The 18,984-nt window shown below is 43.0% G+C and overlaps 2 protein-coding genes across 6 annotated transcripts in view; one reads left to right on the forward strand and one right to left on the reverse strand.

Annotated features, from left to right (window-relative positions):
- LOC129859412 (ubiquitin-like modifier-activating enzyme 5) lies at positions 1–5,126 on the forward strand. Of its 2 annotated transcripts, XM_055929191.1 has the most exons (12): positions 1–341; positions 507–559; positions 746–835; positions 967–1,076; positions 1,212–1,298; positions 1,863–1,947; positions 2,049–2,153; positions 2,680–2,807; positions 3,062–3,197; positions 3,353–3,431; positions 3,529–3,635; positions 3,821–5,126. In XM_055929191.1, the coding sequence occupies exons 1-12, from the start codon at positions 170–172 to the stop codon at positions 3,902–3,904; spliced, it is 1,236 nt and encodes a 411-aa protein (XP_055785166.1). In that variant the 5' UTR covers positions 1–169; the 3' UTR covers positions 3,905–5,126. The 2 variants fall into 2 exon arrangements, with proteins under 2 accessions (XP_055785166.1, XP_055785167.1); XM_055929192.1 differs by lacking the exons at positions 1–341; positions 507–559 and having other exon boundaries at positions 744–830.
- Positions 5,093–18,984, reverse strand: part of nphp3 (nephronophthisis 3) — a 26,004-nt gene continuing 12,112 nt past the window's right edge. For 3 of the 4 annotated variants that reach the window (XM_055929188.1, XM_055929187.1, XM_055929190.1), the window contains 8 exons: positions 18,739–18,928; positions 17,375–17,616; positions 17,181–17,256; positions 16,793–16,920; positions 13,281–13,521; positions 12,707–12,832; positions 9,347–9,462; positions 5,093–6,587 (listed from right to left, as the gene is read on the reverse strand). In XM_055929188.1, the coding sequence (XP_055785163.1) occupies positions 6,419–6,587; positions 9,347–9,462; positions 12,707–12,832; positions 13,281–13,521; positions 16,793–16,920; positions 17,181–17,256; positions 17,375–17,616; positions 18,739–18,928 (1,288 nt within the window). In that variant the 3' untranslated portion in view covers positions 5,093–6,418. The remainder of the gene's footprint in view (positions 6,588–9,346; positions 9,463–12,706; positions 12,833–13,280; positions 13,522–16,792; positions 16,921–17,180; positions 17,257–17,374; positions 17,617–18,738; positions 18,929–18,984) is intronic. The other variant, XM_055929189.1, reaches the window with a different exon arrangement.

The raw sequence follows: 18,984 nt of genomic DNA on the forward strand, positions 1-18,984 counted from the left end.
CCGGACATAATTTACAGAAACTCAGGCTGACAGCTGATTCGAGCTGTGTAGACGTGTACTAGTTGTCATCCATCGCTTGTAATCTTTCTTTAATTGTTAAGGCTTTGCAATCTAGGCATTTTACATTTGAACAACGGAGAAGTTAGTGTGCCTTATTCCTTGTAGAAACATGACCTCAGTCGAAGAACTGAAGCTACGAGTGAGAGAGCTGGAGAATGAGTTGATCAAGTGTAAGCAAAAGCGATGTACGGCGATGTGTGCCGAGGAACCTGCTGACAACAACCATCCTCATCACAGACCAAGGATCGACAAAATGAGTGCTGAAGTAGTGGACTCAAACCCTTACAGGTAGCTAGCTATGTTAAACTGTCAAAATCTAACGGCCGCGAATGGAGTAATTTGTGATAATAAATACATAAGACTAGCTACCTGATCTGGTTGACACCCCAGAAAAAGGGCCGGCACGTCCCATATGGTGTAAACTGTTTACCTCAACATTTTCTTACCTTACAGTCGTCTGATGGCTTTGAAGCGAATGGGCATTGTTGAAGATTATGAGGTAATATATTACATTCTATTGTTATCTGATACACACAAATGTTACCCAATTCCAGTATTTCACCAATATTGCCAGGCTTTGAAGAAATCCCTGTTGCAGGATTCCTGGATATCCAGAATTTTAAAACTCTATATAGATCTTATATGACAATGACATGGCATGTGTTTCTATCCTACTGTTAAACAGAAAATCCGGACGTTCACTGTAGCCGTGGTGGGTGTTGGAGGAGTTGGAAGTGTGACTGCAGAAATGCTCACAAGATGTGGCATTGGTAAGGTAATACAAACTTCACATTACTACATCAACATATCATTCCTTTCTACCTGATGCTTCCGATGGACAATGTCCATCAATGCGACATGCATTGTGTCATTCTGCCTTACGCGCCGCGCCTCCTCTTTGTACAGCTCATCCTGTTTGACTATGACAAAGTGGAGCTGGCCAATATGAACAGGCTTTTCTTCCAGCCTCACCAGGCTGGTCTCAGCAAAGTAGAGGCAGCGGAACACACACTCAGGTACAGTTACCTGGTGGGGGGGGGGTGGGGGGGGGTTGTGTTCTGCTGAACACACCCCATGAGTGATACCCCAGATATTTACTTTGTTTTATATGATATATAAGGTGCTGGCATATTAAACAATTATGTTAACAGGACTATCAACCCAGATGTGCAGTTTGAGACCCACAACTATAACATCACCACCATGGACAATTTTGCACATTTCATGGATCGCATAAGGTGAGAAGTGCTGTCCTCTCCTAAGTGCCATACTGCTCGTGTGGTCATTTGTACAGAGTGGTTTCAGTATTGAATTGCTCCACTGTGCTGTTCCATACGGCATGAGTGTTTTCTCTGTTTTCTGACTCTCAAGTTCATTAGATAACATAATTGCGTAACAGTATGACATTGGATACAGTAATGTACATGATGAGGACAACTCTGAAATAAACACTTAAAATCACGTAAAATAATCTAGAAAGGGGGTTACATTGGTTAAAGTTTCAGCATCTAGAGGCACAGTACAAGTCTGAAGTTTGGACACCTACTCATTTGTACTATTTTCTACATTGTAGAATAACAGTGAAGACATAAACTATGAAATAACACATATGGAATCATGTAGTAACCAAAATAGTGTTAAACAAATACAATATATTTTGATTTGTTTAACACGTCTTTTTTTTGGGGGGGGAGGCTACTCGGTAGCCTACATTACAAATAACGTAAAATAATATCCACACGTTCACTACAAGGTCAGTCTGTATGCTCTCCTGTTCTTAAGTACTCTCTGTGTTGTCTCAGTCATGGGGCACTTCAAGATGGAAAGGCTGTGGACCTGGTCCTGGGCTGTGTGGACAACTTTGAGGCCCGGATGGCCATCAACACAGTCAGTACTAACCTATATCCCTCATTCCCTGACTATAAAACACACATTATTGAGTTGGTGTAGATCAGATGATGTATGTTGGTCATCTTCTTGCTGCCTAGGCGTGTAACGAGCTGAGTCAGATCTGGATGGAGTCGGGTGTTAGTGAGAACGCCGTGTCCGGACATATCCAGCTCATCATCCCCGGGGAGACGGCCTGCTTCGCAGTACGTCACAACATGCACTTGCTTTATAGGCAATAGACAGTGTCAGAAAATGAATTGCGGCAGATGGCGTTACGCTAACCCAATGTTAACTTTTATGCCTTTCCATAACCCGTACCTTAATTCACTGACGCTATTCCTAACCATAACCCAAACCTTGTTCCAAACCTTAACCCTGACCTTAATTAATTTTCACCCCTATACACCCTTCCCATACACCCTATGCCTAAACGTATGTTTTTTTGTTCTGCCAGTTTCCTAAGCAATATTGTTCTCTACTCCATATAAATTGATGTCTGTAAACTCACCCAAAACACAAGCTTTGATTGCCATAGTTGACATGAGTTGATGACATGGAGTTGAAATTGATCACCTGGGGGTGTATTCAGTGACGAAACGTTCTGGACGTCTGTCCTACACGCTACATTTCTATCTTGAACGTTCTGTGATGTTGCATCCTCTGAACATGGCCCTGTTGGGTGAGTTGCCAATGCCGTGCAATGCACTTACTTCCTTCTCCATGTGACAGTGTGCTCCTCCCCTGGTGGTGGCGGCCAACATTGATGAGAAGACCCTGAAGAGGGACGGGGTGTGCGCTGCCAGCCTACCCACCACCATGGGCGTGGTGGCAGGGATCCTGGTCCAAAACGTCCTCAAGTAAGATATGAGTGACATTCGTTTGTAAATGAGCCCTGGGTCATATTCATTAGGCACCAAACGGAATACAACGTATTGAAGCCGGGAGGGACTACCTGAACTTGTCAAAATAAGAAACACTTGGTTTTTCTGGTGTGAAGCGTTTTGCTACGATGCGCCCTAATGAATATGACCCTGATCATAGCCCACAATTCACAAATGCCCATAACAGGGTTTCCTATGAAGGTATTCTAACTGTGGGTTGTGGTCCTCAGGTACCTGTTGAAGTTTGGCACAGTCAGTCACTACCTGGGCTACAACGCTATGCAGGACTTCTTCCCCACTATGGCCATGAAGGCCAACCCCACGTGCGATGACCGCTACTGCAGGAAACAGCAGGACGACTATAAGGTGACTGACCAAGGAGGCCCTTTCTTTCCATCTTTCTCTTCTCACTTTCTCCTCTCTTCTCTCTCATATATCATGACCTGGGCTGTGTGAGGGGATGTACATGACCTGGTACAGTTGTAATGCAGTTGTGTGTGTTTGTGCTTTGTGGCCCAAAGAAAAAAGAGGCAGAGCGGCCGAAAAAGGTTGTAGAGCAGGCGGTGGAGGAGGTGGTGGTTCACGAGGAGAACGACTGGGGTGAGTTAGCTAGAGCGTTGACGTTGCCTAAATGTGTTGTCCATAGTAAGTGATCCTGTCTAGCTACCATTACTGACCTATGGTTTTGCTCTGTTAGGTATTGAGCTTGTGTCGGAGCAGACAGACGAGGAACTCCAGGCCGCCTCCGGCCCAGTCCCTGACCTCCCAGAGGGCATCACTGTGGCCTACACCATCCCTGACAAGGTCAGTACCAGGCAAACCTTACAAGAAGACTATATTGTCGTAGCGATTTGTTAACGAACGGCGACAATGCAACGCTCCTTGTTGGTCTCGAACCCGGGGTCTTCGAGCCACGCCTGCTAAACACTGCTCCAATAAGGCATCTCAAGGAAGGTTAGACTAATAATGCCCTTTGTCTTCTTTTGCAGGAGACGGGGACATCAGAAGAGGAGACGGTGGAGGAAACGGAACAGAGTCTAGAGGAGCTGATGGCTCGGATGAGGAAGCTGTAACTAGGACCGGACAATCCGTCGTTATTATCGTCATGCATCGCTTATCTCAGCAACATCACAGTGAACCTACACAGCAAATTGGCCAGTGTTGCCTAGTGTTGATATTTTTTTGTGTAACATTTCTAGTATTGAAGGAGTTAAGGCTTTACAGTGACCAGTGTGTTAATTTAACACTGGAAAGTGTGGACCCGTATAGACACTGGAATAGTTACAGTTAAGACTGTTGATTTAACACTGGAGAATTTTGCTGTGTACCACCTTTTTAATAACTAAGCAGACACCACGCAAAGCTCCATTGCAGGAGGTATGCTGTATCTTACTGTCTCTCCATGTTCTAAAATGGAGCCAAGTTTTTCTCTTACCCTCTAACCTTACTACAGTATCAATACTCCTTAATGCAAGTACTTTTGCTCTTTTGACAAAGCGAATGCAATGCATGGTTAATGACCTTAAGTGCTGCTGTTGAGAATTATCTTCATATTCCCCAAGGGTAGGAATTTACTAGTGTACGCCCATTCAGTATGGAAGCATATAGCTGTCGAAATTTCCATTTTGAATTTCAGCATCGGAGAGCACAAACTGGTAGTTGAAAACCTATTCTGACCCTAAATCGTATGTAATTCTCGTTTTGTTGTAATGGACCTGGTACATACAGATGTTATCGGTCTGATGAATTATGCTTGTGTCAACTGTTGACTGAGAGGAAAGATTGTTGTAACACTCAGCAATTGAATATTGCCGAAGTTCAACATTACAGCGTGATTTAAATTGAAAGGCGATATTGCCACGTTAGTGGAGATGGCGATCACAGTAAATGTTGGCTCAATTGGAAATTACCTTAACGTTTCTATCACAATCTAATGCTACAGCTTGAACGACACCCTAAGCCTCTGATCAACTACTACTACTGTATAGAATGCTTATTAATGAATTAAACTGGATTGTTAATGCATTTCCCACCTTCTAAAACATTTTGAATGAGGCCCAACATTTCTTCGCATGACCTATCTGCGCCCTGTCTAGCTCTGGTCCATACCGTGACGAAAAACGAGTGGGCTCTGCATTCATTGTTGTGGTGGTGCGATGGACCACTGCTGCTCCATGTCATGCTCTCAGCTCTTTAAACTGATATACCTATAACCCGAAACGGTCTCTGCTGAAACTGTATTGACTGACTCTGTGCACACCTTGTTTCAATAAAGTATTTATTAGCCGGAATACATTTGATTAGTTTATGGTATTTCATTTACAGAATCGTACACAATGACATGAGTACACAGTTAGACAATGCACTTAGAGTATATGTTTGGCACATGACAGGGTTTTGGTACCTTACATCAACTTTGGCTTCATGTACATTCACACAGACAATGAAGGCTCAACTTATTCATTAGTGCACAAAGTAGCAAAATGTTTTTTATTGGGGTAGTTCCTCACCGCTTCGGTCCGTTTTCTTCCATTTGAGGTCTAGTGAATACACCTCAGTGAAATTGTGTGGTGAGAGATCTAATACGTCAGAACCTCTGCAATAGGGCAGAGTTCTGAAAAACTGATGGCATGGGTTTGAAACCCATTATCTTACTTGCATAAATACTTTACGTGAGGTAAATACATTTAAAACTGCTCAGTGATATACAATTATTGATTTGCACCATGGCATGAGATCAAGGTTCCATCTTGAAACAGGCATATGTCATAGTTTACATGAATAAAATATCTATTACTGCACGAAGACTTGGCACTGATTGCATAACCGGCACAGCATTCTGTAACAATACAGCTCCAAAATGTGTTTTTATATGAGCATGCATACAATAGTTATGAAAGTGTACAGCTGTAGGAATTTCCATTTTGGCCATTTAGCAGACACCCTTATCCAGTGCGACTGAAGTTGATGAATCATTATCCAATTATCAAATTCAAAATGTAATTTCAACAGTTATACACTTCCATAGGTACTAACAGTGAGCTATTGAAATTTGGAAACATTCGTAAATATAGAATAAAAAAACCTTCTTAACCTGAGTTTCAGGCCCTGACAAGGGCGGTGTTGACATCATTTCCCATTCTTTCATAATAATACATGATTACATTAATATCTTTAAAAAAAAAAACACACAATACAGCCATTTAACAGACATTAAATAAAGCATACTTCATATTTTCATGAAGGAAGTTAGCTACAGTACACTTAACAGGTGACATTACAACACTGTTCCGTCTCAAAGCAGCATAAAGAACCATTGAGAGTTCCATGGACGTTCTTCTCAGGAATGCAGATTGTGGACCCTGGCTCTATTGGAATTCTCTTTCCGTGATTCCCCGGACCCTATCTCACCATCTTCTCAAAGAACATTGTTGGAGAAGATCCAAGGTCCCTACTCTTGGACCTTCTCCACCCATGCATTTCTATAAGGAGATGAGGACAGGTCACACGTGGAATCGAGGGAAGACAAATTGGGAAAGAGCCCCAGTGTTCTAGGTCCCCCAGGGGTGAGGAGATAGATGGAGGGATCACCTGGGGGCATGTGGGAGAGGGGCGGGCCCTCGTAGGCTAAACGTGTCCCCACTGGACGAGTGCCGAGACGGGGCCTTCCCACACACCAGAGACGGCTCCGCCTCTTTGATCTCCATGGCTCGCTTGTAGAGTTCTGCTGCTTTCTCAAAGTCCCCCTCCTCATAGCTGGGGGAGATAGAGAGAGAGGAGGGAAGGCAGAATGATGGACAGAAGAGAGAGAGAAATATAACATTACAGGGTTCATAAAGAGATATGGGGATGAAAATAAAACTAGTATAGCACTGTATATGTGTATTCACAATAAGATGGTGAGTGTGTGTATGTTTCACTATTTTTCAATGTCATGACAATTCCCTTGTAAAATCATATCAAATTACAAAATCAAACAAAGAAAAGTTGGTAGAATGTAGGAAATTAGAATGTTTGGTTGATAAGAGCAACAGTGTTGATTTGAAACCCATTCTATTTCTTTGCCATGGTGACTTTATTCATAAGAATACAATTTCATTTGTATATGATGATGTCACAAGAGCAACTTTAGTAGAATTTCAAATGTTAGAATGTTTGGTTGAAAAACACCAATCTTGATTTGGAACTCAGCTTTCGTGGCGACAACCCCAAGACTCGATGTGCGACTTGCTTCGGCTATCTAATATTATAAACTCAGCAAAAAAAGAAACGTCCTCTCACTGTCAACTGCGTTTATTTTCAGCAAACTTAACATGTGTAAATATTTGTATGAACATAAGACCCAACAACTGAGACATAAACTGAACAAGTTTCACAGACATGTGACTAACAGAAATGGAATAATATGTCCCTGAACAAAGGGGGGGTCAAAATCAAAAGGAACAGTCAGTGTCTGGTGTGGCCACCAGCTGCATTAAGCACTGCAGTGCATCTCTTCCTCATGTACTGCACCAGATTTGCCAGTTCTTGCTGTGAGATGTTACCCCACCAAGGCACCTGCAAGTTCCCGGACATTTCTGGGGGCGAATGGCCCTAGCCCTCACCCTCCGATCCAACAGGTCCCAGACGTGCTCAATGGGATTGAGATCCGGGCTCTTCGCTGGCCTTGGCAGAACACTGACATTCCTGTCTTGCAGGAAATCATGCACAGAACAAGCAGTATGGCTGGTGGCATTGTCATGCTGGAGGGTCATGTCAGGATGAGCCTGCAGGAACAGTACCACATGAGGGAGGAGGATGTCTTCCCTGTAAAGCACAGCATTGCACTGCAATGACAACAAGCTCAGTCCGGCGATGCTGTGACACACCGCCCCAAACCATGATGGACCCTCCACTTCCAAATCGATCCCGCTCCAGAGTACAGGCCTCGGTGTAACGCTCATTCCTTCGACGATAAACGCGAATCCGACCATCACCCCTGGCGAGACAAAACCGCGACTCGTCAGTGAAGAGCACTTTTTGTCAGTCCTGTCTGGTCCAGTGACGGTGGGTTTGTGCCCATAGGCGACGTTGTTGCCAGTGATGTCTGGCGAGGACCTGCCTTACAACAGGCCTACAAGCCCTCAGGCCAGCCCCTCTCAGCCTATTGCGGACAGTCTGAGCACTGATGGAGGGATTGTACGTTCCTGGTGTAACTCGGGCAGTTGTTGTTGCCATCCTGTACCTGTCCTGCAGGTGTGACGTTCGGATGTACCGATCCTGTGCAGGTTTTGTTACACGTGGTCTGCCATTGCGAGGATGATCAGCTGTCCGTCCTGTCTCCCTGTAGCGCTGTCTTAGGCGTCTCACAGTACGGACATTGCAATTTATTGCCCTGGCCACATCTGCAGTCCTCATGCCTCCTTGCAGCATGCCTAAGGCACGTTCAGACAGATGAGCAGTGAACCTGGGCATCTTTCTTTTGGTGTTTTTCAGAGTCAGTAGAAAGGCCTCTTTAGTGTCCTAAGTATTCCTAACTGTGACCTTAATTGCCTACCGTCTGTAAGCTGTTAGTGTCTTAACGACTGTTCCACAGGTGCATGTTCATTAATTGTTTATGGTTCATTGAACAAGCATGGGAAACAGTGTTTAAATCCTTTACAATGAAGATCTGTGAAGTTATTTGGATTTTTACGAATTATTTTTGAAAGACAGGGTCCTGAAAAAGGGATGTTTCTTTTTTTTGCTGAGTTTACTTTTAATGAGCTTCCACACCCAGCAATATAACCAGTCCCAACCATTGATTGCACAGGGTCATCAGCATCTTCCTGCAAGACCTTCAAATCCCATCATCAAATGGTAAAAATCAAATACTGTATTCTTACCAGAATTTGTTTCATTATAATATTTTTTTTCTCTCCCATGTTTAAAATACATTTAGGTACATATATAATTGCTTTTGTATGTGACTTTAGGTCAGGTCATCCCGAGTTTCTCAGAGATCTTGCATTGTGAGTGGTACTAGAAATCCCACTCCCTAAACATTGCCAGCGTCCGCTACCACAACCAGCACCTGACTGAGCAGGAGAAACGCTGTCTGTTCCACAAGCACATGGAGATGAGGCGCAATGTGGAGTTCTACAGGAAAGTGAGGAGGGAGTTTTACAAGTCTTTTCTGATGAAGAGATGGAGAAATTGGAAGCCATTCCGGCAGTGTTGAGGTTGGCTGTAGAGATGGGCTTCCTGTAAATCACTGATTTATTTTGTAGAAGTAGAAGTGAGATAAGATGAAATAGAAAATATAGGATTGGTAAGTATAGTCAGTTTGGATACTGTCTATTTTATATCAATACAAATACGAGTTAAAATTGTGATGTGTCTTTTTTGAGTGTGTTTGTGTGATGCTGGGTGAGTTCCAGAGACCTCTAAAGCACATAAAATAATAGAGAAGGTGTTTATGTGTCTGGGACGGCTCCATATGTGTGTGTGTGTGTGTGTATGTGTTCACACAGTATGCTTGTGTGGTGTGTACTCACCTGAGTACAGCTAGGTTCTTCAGCGTCTCTCCGACACGTGGGTGTGAGCATCCCAGACTGTCCTCATACACTCTGAGAGCCTGTTCATACAGGGGCAGCGCTTCACTGTGCTTCTTCTGCCAAACACAATAACACACTCAGACACATCACAGATATCACATAAGTACTTAAGCAAATGTCCAGACAGAGTCTGCAAGGAGAGACAGTCAGTCTTGAAAGCTAATTAAGATGGAAAATCTATTCAAATCAAACCATATGCCGCTATATGCTTTCCAGCAGTTCCCATCTTTCCTTACAAAGCAAACTGGCCAGTGTTAGCTAGTGTTGATTCAGGTGTTAAATTAACACTCATTGGTGTAAAAGAACCCCAGTCTTGGTGTTAATAACCAACGTTGAAACAAAACCACGCACATCATTATATTTCCCAGCATGCTGTATTGCAGATAGATTTTTAGAATGTTTGTTTCAATATCTATGTTTCTGCATGTACATTGATTAATTCATCTTATGCTACTCAAATATATGTAATATGCATTTTTCTAAACAAACCCAACCTGTTACTTGGACTTATTGCACCCATTACTGAAATGGTTGTTTCAGAGGTAGTCTCATATTTTAGTCTTTCCAACCCTGGAAGTCATTCTGAATGCAGGTTGCAGATAAATAAAAATTCCAAATGTTGAACACATCACTTTACAAGCCAGTATCATGTGACTTGCAGGCCTGATGTAGTCTGTAAACCATGAGTTTCAGGCCACTGTATTAGGGTATTATCTTAAATAATCACATTTTTATGATAACATATTCAATTAGGATCTCACTTGGTGAAGGCCACAGGACTGAGAATGGATGAATGCAACAACCATGGGGCTTTCTCGTTTGGGCAAAACACTGCCCTCCGTACTCTCTCCTCCGTGACCCGGAAAACACAACAAGTGGTTGAGTGGACGAGGAGTGTGTCAATTCGTTAGTAGGCAAATCGAAGAGTGCTTCCCCTCCTCGATAGCCACCTTTCATCAAGGATACTCATGTGTGTCCTACCGCGGAAGACTTTGAAATCTGCCACACCCCCTTCGAGTCAGCTTTCGTTTTGTCAAAGGAGAAGAACATGCACACGTTTAAAGACAATATGCTACTTATTGTTTAATCTATCAAATGTGTTACACAACTAACTTAATTTGATCATTTTACACATTCATTTTAGGATCCACCCCTGTAAACATCATTTGCCTAATGACGCGTGATTGGAAAAGGGAAGTCTCATTTCAAGCAAGCGCATTTCCATCCACATTCACTCTCCTCGCCGACTCTCCTCGATTAACTTTGATCTTTTTCAAATTAGGCACGAGACAACGCAGGAGGTGAGAAAATCTCATTGATAAAAGGCCCATGTATCTGTCACTAACAAATACAGTCATGAGTGGTAACTCTACAGTCGTGGCCAAAAGTTTTGAGAATGAAACAAATATTAATTTCCACAAAGTTCGCTGATTCAGTCTTAAAATATTTTTGTCAGATGTTACTATGGAATACTGAAGTATAACTACAAGCATTTCATAAGTGTCAAAGGCTTTTATTGACAATTACATGAAGTTGATGCAAAGAGTCAATATTTGCAGTGTTGACTCTTCTTTTTCAAGACCTCTGCAATCCGCCCTGGCATGCTGTCAATTAACTTCTGGGCCACATCCTGACTGATGGCAGCCCATTCTTGCATAATCAATGCTTGGAGTTTGTCAGAATTTGTGGGTTTTTGTTTGTCCACCCGCCTCTGAGGATTGACCACAAGTTCTCAATGGGATTAAGGTCTGGGGAGTTTCCTGGCCATGGACCCAAAATATCGATGTTTTGTTCCCCGAGCCACTTCCTTATGGCAAAGTGCTCCATCATGCAGGAAAAGGCATTGTTCGTCACCAAACTGTTCCTTGACGGTTGGGAGAAGTTGCTCTCGGAGGATGTGTTGGTACCATTCTTTATTCATGGCTGTGTTCTTAGGCAAAATTGAGAGTGAGCCCACTCCCTTGGCTGAGAATCAACCCCATCATGAATGGTCTCAGGATGCTTTACTGTTGGCATGACACAGGACTGATGGTAGCGCTCACCTTGTCTTCTCCGGACAAGCCTTTTTCTAGATACCCCAAACAATCGGAAAGGGGATTCATCAGAGAAAATTACTTTACCCCAGTCCTCAGCAGTCCAATCCCTGTACCTTTTGCAGAATATCAGTCTGTCCCTGATGTTTTTCCTGGAGAGAAGTGGCTTCTTTGCTGCCCTTCTTGACACCAGGCCATCCTCCAAAAGTCTTCGCCTCACTGTGTGTGCAGATGCACTCACATCTGCCTGCTGCCATTCCTGAACAAGCTCTGTACTGGTGGTGCCCCGATCCCGCAACTGAATCAACTTTAGGAGACGGTCCTGGCGCTTGCTGGACGCCCTGAAGCTTTCTTCACAACAATTGAGCCGCTCTCCTTGTAGTTCTTGATGATCCGATAAATGGTTGATTTAGGTGCAATCTTACTGGCAGCAATATCCTTGCCTGTGAAGCCCTTTTTGTGCAAAGCAATGATGACGGCACGTGTTTCCTTGCAGGTAACCATGGTTGACAGAGGAAGAACATGATTCCAAGCACCACCCTCCTTTTGAAGCTTCCAGGCTGTTATTCGAACTCAATCAGTATGACAGAGTGATCTCCAGCCTTGTCCTCATCAACACTCACACCTGTGTTAACGAGAGAATCACTGACATGATGTCAGCTGGTCCTTTTGTGGCAGGGCTGAAATGCTGTGGAAATGTTTTTTGGGGATTCAGTTCATTTGCATGGCAAAGAGGGACTTTGCAATTAATCTGATCACTCTTCATACCATTCTGGAGTATGTGCAAATTGCCATCATACAAACCGAAGCAGCAGACTTTGTGAAAATTAATATTTGTGTCATTCTCAAAACATTTGGCAAAGACTGTACAAATTACTTGAAAAAGGAAAGCAACCTGGGAAATATGCAAATAAAGCTTTATTGTAGGCAGTGTGTTAATTTAACACTGAAAAGTGTGGACCCGTATAGACACTGGAACAGTGTTAAATGTCACACTCAGTGTTGATTTAACACTGGAGAATTTTCTGTGTAGTACACTAAAGATCTGGGTTTCAAATACATAAAACAACAATCAATAACGTTATTTGTGCCTGTTTGAGCTTGCCTAGCTTAATAAACCAATAGAAAAAGTCAAAACTGCAAATCCCGCCCTTCTGGCACTCCAGGCAGACTCAAGCAAACGCTTAAAAGTATTTGAAAGGATTTTTCAAGTATTTGAACACAGGTCTGTTACGCAGTTTACTGTTAGAAGTGTTGGTCCTCTCACCAGGTGGCAGTAGAGTACAGCCAGGTTAACCAATGCTGTGGCCACACTGGGGTGTTTAGGTCCAAAACTCTTCTCCCTGATGTCCAGAGCGAGCTCATACAGAGGAACAGCCTTCTCCAGCTTTCCCTGGACAACACAAACATCTTCCCTGTCAGCCTCGCGAATCAGGATTACACACAAGCTACAAGCGAATAGAATTTGAGGCGAGTGAGGAACAAGAATTCAAGATCTCTAGGTTAACTTTCAAACAGCAATGCACATACAGTTACCAGACATGGGACGGTTAATCTTATATCTGGAGTGGACTAAATGCATTTGAATGTATACTTTAAACAATTTCAGTGGGGACCCCATTTTTTCCAGCAGAATTTCTGGGGAACCCATTTTTTTGGCAAGAATTTCTCACAACCCCACCCCAAATCTAAAAATAAGGACACAACACCCCCCCCAAGGGTTACAATCCCGACTTCGAATCCCACTGCTTTAATGTATAACTTACTCTTCGTTTTAACGCTTTATAGGGTCTGTTCAACAGCCCCGTGGTGGCTTTGCTAGACACATCTCTTAAACTCACCCTGCGTTTGTAGAGCATTGCCAGGTGTTTCAGGGTGTAGGCCAGGGAGGGGTGGTCAGGGGACAAGGCTCTCTTCCGGATGTCCAGGGCTCTTTCGTACATGTCCTCTGCAGTCTCGTACTCTCTCCTCTCAGTGTGTAGGGCCGCCAAGTTGTTGAGGGACTGGGCACAGTCAGGGTGGTCCGGCCCCAACACACGCTGACGCATCTCCAGAGAACGAGTCAGGAACACTTTGGACGCCCTGGACACAGAGAGAGGCCTCGGTTCAAATACTATTTGAAATCGTTAAAATACTTTAAAAACGTTTCTAGTGTGGTTAGAGTAGCTAGCTAGTGAAATACATAAAAAAAAAAAAAAAAATTGAAAAGCATTGGTTAAACTTTACCTTCTTTCATTTGGCAATCAAATATAACAACAGCTGTAAAGTGGAGGGTTTGAAAAGGTTAATTAGTAATTAAGCCTTGCGTAAGCCAGAACAACGCATTAGGGCATAAACCCGTACGTACTGTACGCCAGTCTAAGGCAGGGCCTTACCCCCAATACATCTCCTTAAAGAACAACGCCACCCCAAAAAATATATTTTGGTATTTGTTTCATTAGTTCATTGTTGATAAAGTCCCAAAATTTGTTTCATGTCAGCAATCAAGTTACGTGCCTTTCAAAATACAGAAATCTGGCCCGCATGATGCATTTGGCATCATATGATGCAAAACGCAGCATCATATGTGACCTGTTTCAGGAAGCTAGGCGTATGTCGCACATCACTACTTCAAAATGAGTATTTTTGTCAGAAATGCCTTCTGGAACATTCATGTGCCTTAATAACAAACTTGTATGACATCTGTAAATACAAATACATTTGTTGGTTTAGCCACGGAAAAAGCCAGGAACCTTCACATTAGCAATGATTGGCTGAGATTAGGGCTGTGGCGGTCACAAAATTTTGTCAGACGGTGATTGTCAAGCAAATAACTGTCGGTCTCTCGGTAATTGACCGTTAATGAACATAAACACATTTAGCAGCTTCCAAACAGAGCCTACAAGCCATTTTAAAAAGCATAATAAATCCATGTAATATAGCCTACACCTTCACAATAAATCCATTATTTATTTTAGACAGATCTAAAGAAGCATGATATGAAGAAAATGTAGTCTATTTCAGAAGAAAAGAACAGCATACTCTGAGTTGTCCTTAGCTTTACAAACAAAACGGAGTTAAAAGGGTTCTAGTCTGTCGAAAAGCGTTCATCCATGTATACGGTCAAGAGTCTAGCTACATTTTCCGATATTACACATTTCTAATTTTGTCAAAATTTGTTGTTGTTGTTGTTTTCATTGCAAGTTAAAGCGTACTGTTAGCTAGCTAGCGAACGTTAGCTTGCTGGCTCACTAACATTAGGTGTATGATCTAGTAATATTATTTGTATCTCAGAAAATCATTTGCATTGCTAGTTATAGCCTAATGTTAGCTAGACAGCTAACATTGAACCTAGTTGGATGTGGCTGGGGGGTGGTTATAGCATTTCTTTCACATGACCCATCAATTTAGACAAGTGTGTCTGGTAGGGTTGTGCCGACATGGCCATACTCGTATTCCTAATTGTATCCGTAAATTGACAGTTGATAGTCATCGGATGATACTTGTGATCAGAAAAAACAGAAATGTTTTAATATGCGTCAATAGAGCTTTGCAAAATAACTCCCTGCACATTCTCACTGCAAAAAAAGCGGCAGATTAGGAGCAGCGAGCGGATGGCTGGGTGTGTGTGTGTGTTAGTGAGTGCTCAGTTTGCAGTCGGCAGCCAAGTTTGCTGTTACTCAGTCAGAATGTGCATTAGCGTTTCATCTATTTTTACTACCCGTGCCCCACTTGTTAGATATTATGCACCTTGACAGTAAACGTCATTGCCATGCTAGCAATCTAAATGAGCAGACCGAAAACATGCAAGGAAAAGTGATCGGGTAAACGATGAAGCGAGTGGACAGAGAAATACGGCTTCACTCTATCCAATCAGAGCAGCAGGATCAATGTACAGCCCGCCCTTCTCTTTACAGACAGGCAAACTAGCCAGTTGAGTTATTTAGACCACGCACATGACTGACTCAAAGACAGTACAATATGTTTTAGAAACTCTGACTGACACGAGAAATATGCGTGCTGGCAACCGATCACAGATAATTACAAAAAAATACTCGGGTCATAATCGTATCCAGAAAATTGCCCATATCCGTTACGACACTCATTTTGTGTCGACTACTTGGCACACCCCTAGTGTCTGGGTAAGCATCATCTAATAATTATAAAATATTTACACAATATATTTATCTGGACACTTTCTATTTTTGAGTTTGCTATTATGTAAATATGCAAGCAACCATTTCACTGTATCGTTTACACCTTCTGTATCCTGTGCATGTGGTAATGTGAAGAACAACATGACCTGCACAAAAGTTAGATTAGGATACAGAATAGGCCAAGGACTATATAAACTGTATTTTTACCTGGAGTTTTTCCCTATTGTAGGCTACTATTTTTACCACTTTTAGTCTTTAAATATTTGGTTGTTTACTACAGTACCGTACTCCCTCTGTTTAGCATATGGCCTCACATGTGAATCCTTAAAGAGATGGGTGGGGCTAAGGCTTAAGAGAGTGTGAATGATGCTGAATGGGTAGGCTTAAGAGGGTGTGAACGATGCTGAATGGGTGTAGACAAAGAAGAGCTCGCCAGTAGCTGTACCAAAACATTCAAGGACCTTTTTCTCAAAAGTGGGGTTACAAGTTGATCAACTTTCAAAGCAGAATTACTTTCCCATTGTTCCTCAAATGCAGTGTATGATATACAATTTCCTAGCTCTGAGTCTGTACTTTTATCCAATGTAAAAAAAAAAAACCACACAATTTAAAATATTACTACATATGACCGAATCGAGGCGGTCGGTCACATATGATAAAAAATGCATCATATGGGCCAGATTTCTGTATTTTGGAACTATATTAACAATGGACTAATGAAACAAATACCAAAATATTTCCTTTAATGCTAAATGCCATGCAGAGGCATCATATTTCACGGGTCCCATATTTAGGGCCATATAAATCTGTGATATTTTTTGCCTGATTCCATAGAGTTTTTTCCTAAATTTGATTTGCTACTTTTTGTTTTTCCTGGTTTCCGTTGTTCGGAAAACAACCAAATTTGATGTTTTAAGTCCACAACCATGTTTAAACCACTTTTGAGGTCTGGGAAAAATCTAATAATTTGGGATTTTGGGGAGTAGTTGCCCTTTAATGTAAATGAGCACCAGCAAGAGACCATTGTTTGGTTATCTATCGATATGTCTCTAGCGCTCATGTGATTGCAAAGTTGCAAAACAAATGGCCACTGGATTGATGCAAATAATCATGATATCACTCTGCCTGGTAGGTGTAGACTACTTTGTATCCTTAGGTCATCCTTAGCATCATCGCTAACAGCTACACAACGTGTAGATGTGTAAGGACTGACTCACTCCAGGTTGTTCTGGAGGTAGTAGAGGACTCCCAGCTCGTTGAAGGTCTTGGCACAATCTGCTGTGTCTTTACCCAGAGTCAGCTCCTCTAACTGGAGGGCCCGCCGACGCAGCAGAGTGAAGCCATACTGCAGAGATAGAGACACAGTCAATTCACTATTAATGTATACACATTACACACAATTACACACGGACACACACACTAAAGCCTATTTGCAGAGAGAGACGCGTATGCAATATGTATGCATTAGATGTGTCATTTTAGGCGATATTTTTTTTTTTAAAGTGATCCAATCCTTAATTAACGCACGCGCACGCACACACGCACACACACACACAAAAAGCCATAAAGCAGGAGGGACAACCAACCATACTAATGTGTCCTCACCATATGGCCTTTCTGGCGGGCAGTCTTTTGGCGAATCCTCACAGACCTCTTCCTCAATTTTTCAGCTTGCTCATACCTGTTAACAGATGACCCATCAATCACAAAGCAACTTTACTTGAAACAGACCCACCCACACACCTCCCTTCTCACTCACTCACTCACTCACTCACTCACTCACTCACTCACTCACTCACTTGTTCTGTTTCTGGTAGAGCATGGCCAGGGAGTCCAGTTCGCGCGCGACACAGGCGTGGTCTGAGCCGTAGGCGTTCTCACTGATCTCCAGGGCCTGCTTGTAGAACTGCTCTGCATTGCCATACTTCCTCCACTGGACATAAACCCCAGCCAGCTGGTGTAGGGACAGGGCAACACTGGGGTGGTCCGGGTCCAGGGCTGTCTCCCGGATCTCCAGAGATCTTTGTAAGGGAGCTACCGCCTGGAGAAACATGGATGGATGGACGGACGGACACGTTTATCATGTAGTACGTCGACAGCATGACAACATACAGTGTATTTCGGAAAGTATTCAGACCGCTTCCCTTTTTCCACATTTTGTTACGTTACGGCCTTACTCTAAAATGTATTAAATATTTTTTTCCCTCACACTCTGACAGAGCTCGCGAGTTCCTCTGTGGAGATGGGAGAACCTTCCAGAAGGACAACCATCTCTGCAGCACTCCACCAATCAGGCCTTTATGGTAGAGTGGCCAAATGGAAGCCACTCCTCAGTAAAAAGGCACATGACAGCCAACTTGGAGTTAGCCAAAAGGCACTCAAAGGACCCAAAGGACCATGATAAAAAAAAGATGAAACAAAGATTGAACTCTTTGGCCTGAATGCCAAGCGTCAGGTCTGGAGGAAACCTGGCACCATCCCTACGGTGAAGCATGGTGGTGGCAGCATCATGCTGTGAGGATGTTTTTCAGCGGCAGGGACTGGGAGACTAGTCAGGATCGAGGGAAAGATGAACGGCGCAAAGTACAGAGAGATCCTTGATGAAAACCTGCTACAGAGCGCTCAGGAACTCAGACTGGGGCAAAGATTCACCTTCCAACAAGGCAATGACCATAAGCACACGGCTTCGGGACAAGTCTCCGAATGTTTTTGAGTGGCGCAACCAGTGTCGACTTGAACCTTGATCGAACATCTCTGGAGAGATCTGAAAATAGCTGTGCAGCCAAGCTTGTAGTGTCATACCCATGAAGATTTGAGGCAGTAATTGCTGCCAAAGGTGCTTCAACAAAGTACTGAGTAAAGGGTCTGAATACTTATGTACATTTGATATGTTTTTTTATTTTGAATAGATTTGCAAAAATTTCTAAAAACCTGTTTTTGCATTGTCATTATGGGGTATTGTGTGTAGATTGATGAGGGGGATTTTTTTTTTATTTTTTTTAATCCATTTTAGAATAAGGCTGTAACGTAAATAAATGTGGAAAAAGTCAAGGGGGTCTGAATATTGTCGCGTACCCATAGAACAGAAATCCCCATTTCAAATCAATGGGTCTGTACTGGGTGGACTGGCGGCCATTTTACTACCCACTTTCTACGCACATACCTGACTGAGCAGGCCCAAGTCTTTGAGGAAGCGACCCAGTGTCTCATACAGGTTGCCCAGCCTGATCATGCTGTCCTCACTCTCACAGCTCTTCTCATAGTGCTTCAGAGAGTCAAAGTACTCAGTGGCCATGGAGCTCTTGTCTTTGCCCACATACTGCCAGTAGGCCAGCAGCTCAGAGAAATGGCCCCTAGGAACACCAACCGACATATCAGAACTTTAATTGATGTCTACGGTTCCTGTTTA

Source organism: Salvelinus fontinalis, chromosome 7 (genome assembly GCF_029448725.1).
Source record: "Salvelinus fontinalis isolate EN_2023a chromosome 7, ASM2944872v1, whole genome shotgun sequence".
In the NCBI taxonomy this organism is placed as follows: Eukaryota; Metazoa; Chordata; class Actinopteri; order Salmoniformes; family Salmonidae; genus Salvelinus; species Salvelinus fontinalis.

Coding starts and splice junctions, on each gene's coding strand:
- LOC129859412 (XM_055929191.1), top strand. CDS start 170: ATGACCTCAGTCGAAGAACTGAAGCTACGAGTGAGAGAGCTGGAGAAT. Junction 1,077..1,211: donor GCAGCGGAACACACACTCAG/GTACAGTTACCT, acceptor TTATGTTAACAG/GACTATCAACCCAGATGTGC. Junction 1,948..2,048: donor CCCGGATGGCCATCAACACA/GTCAGTACTAAC, acceptor CTTGCTGCCTAG/GCGTGTAACGAGCTGAGTCA.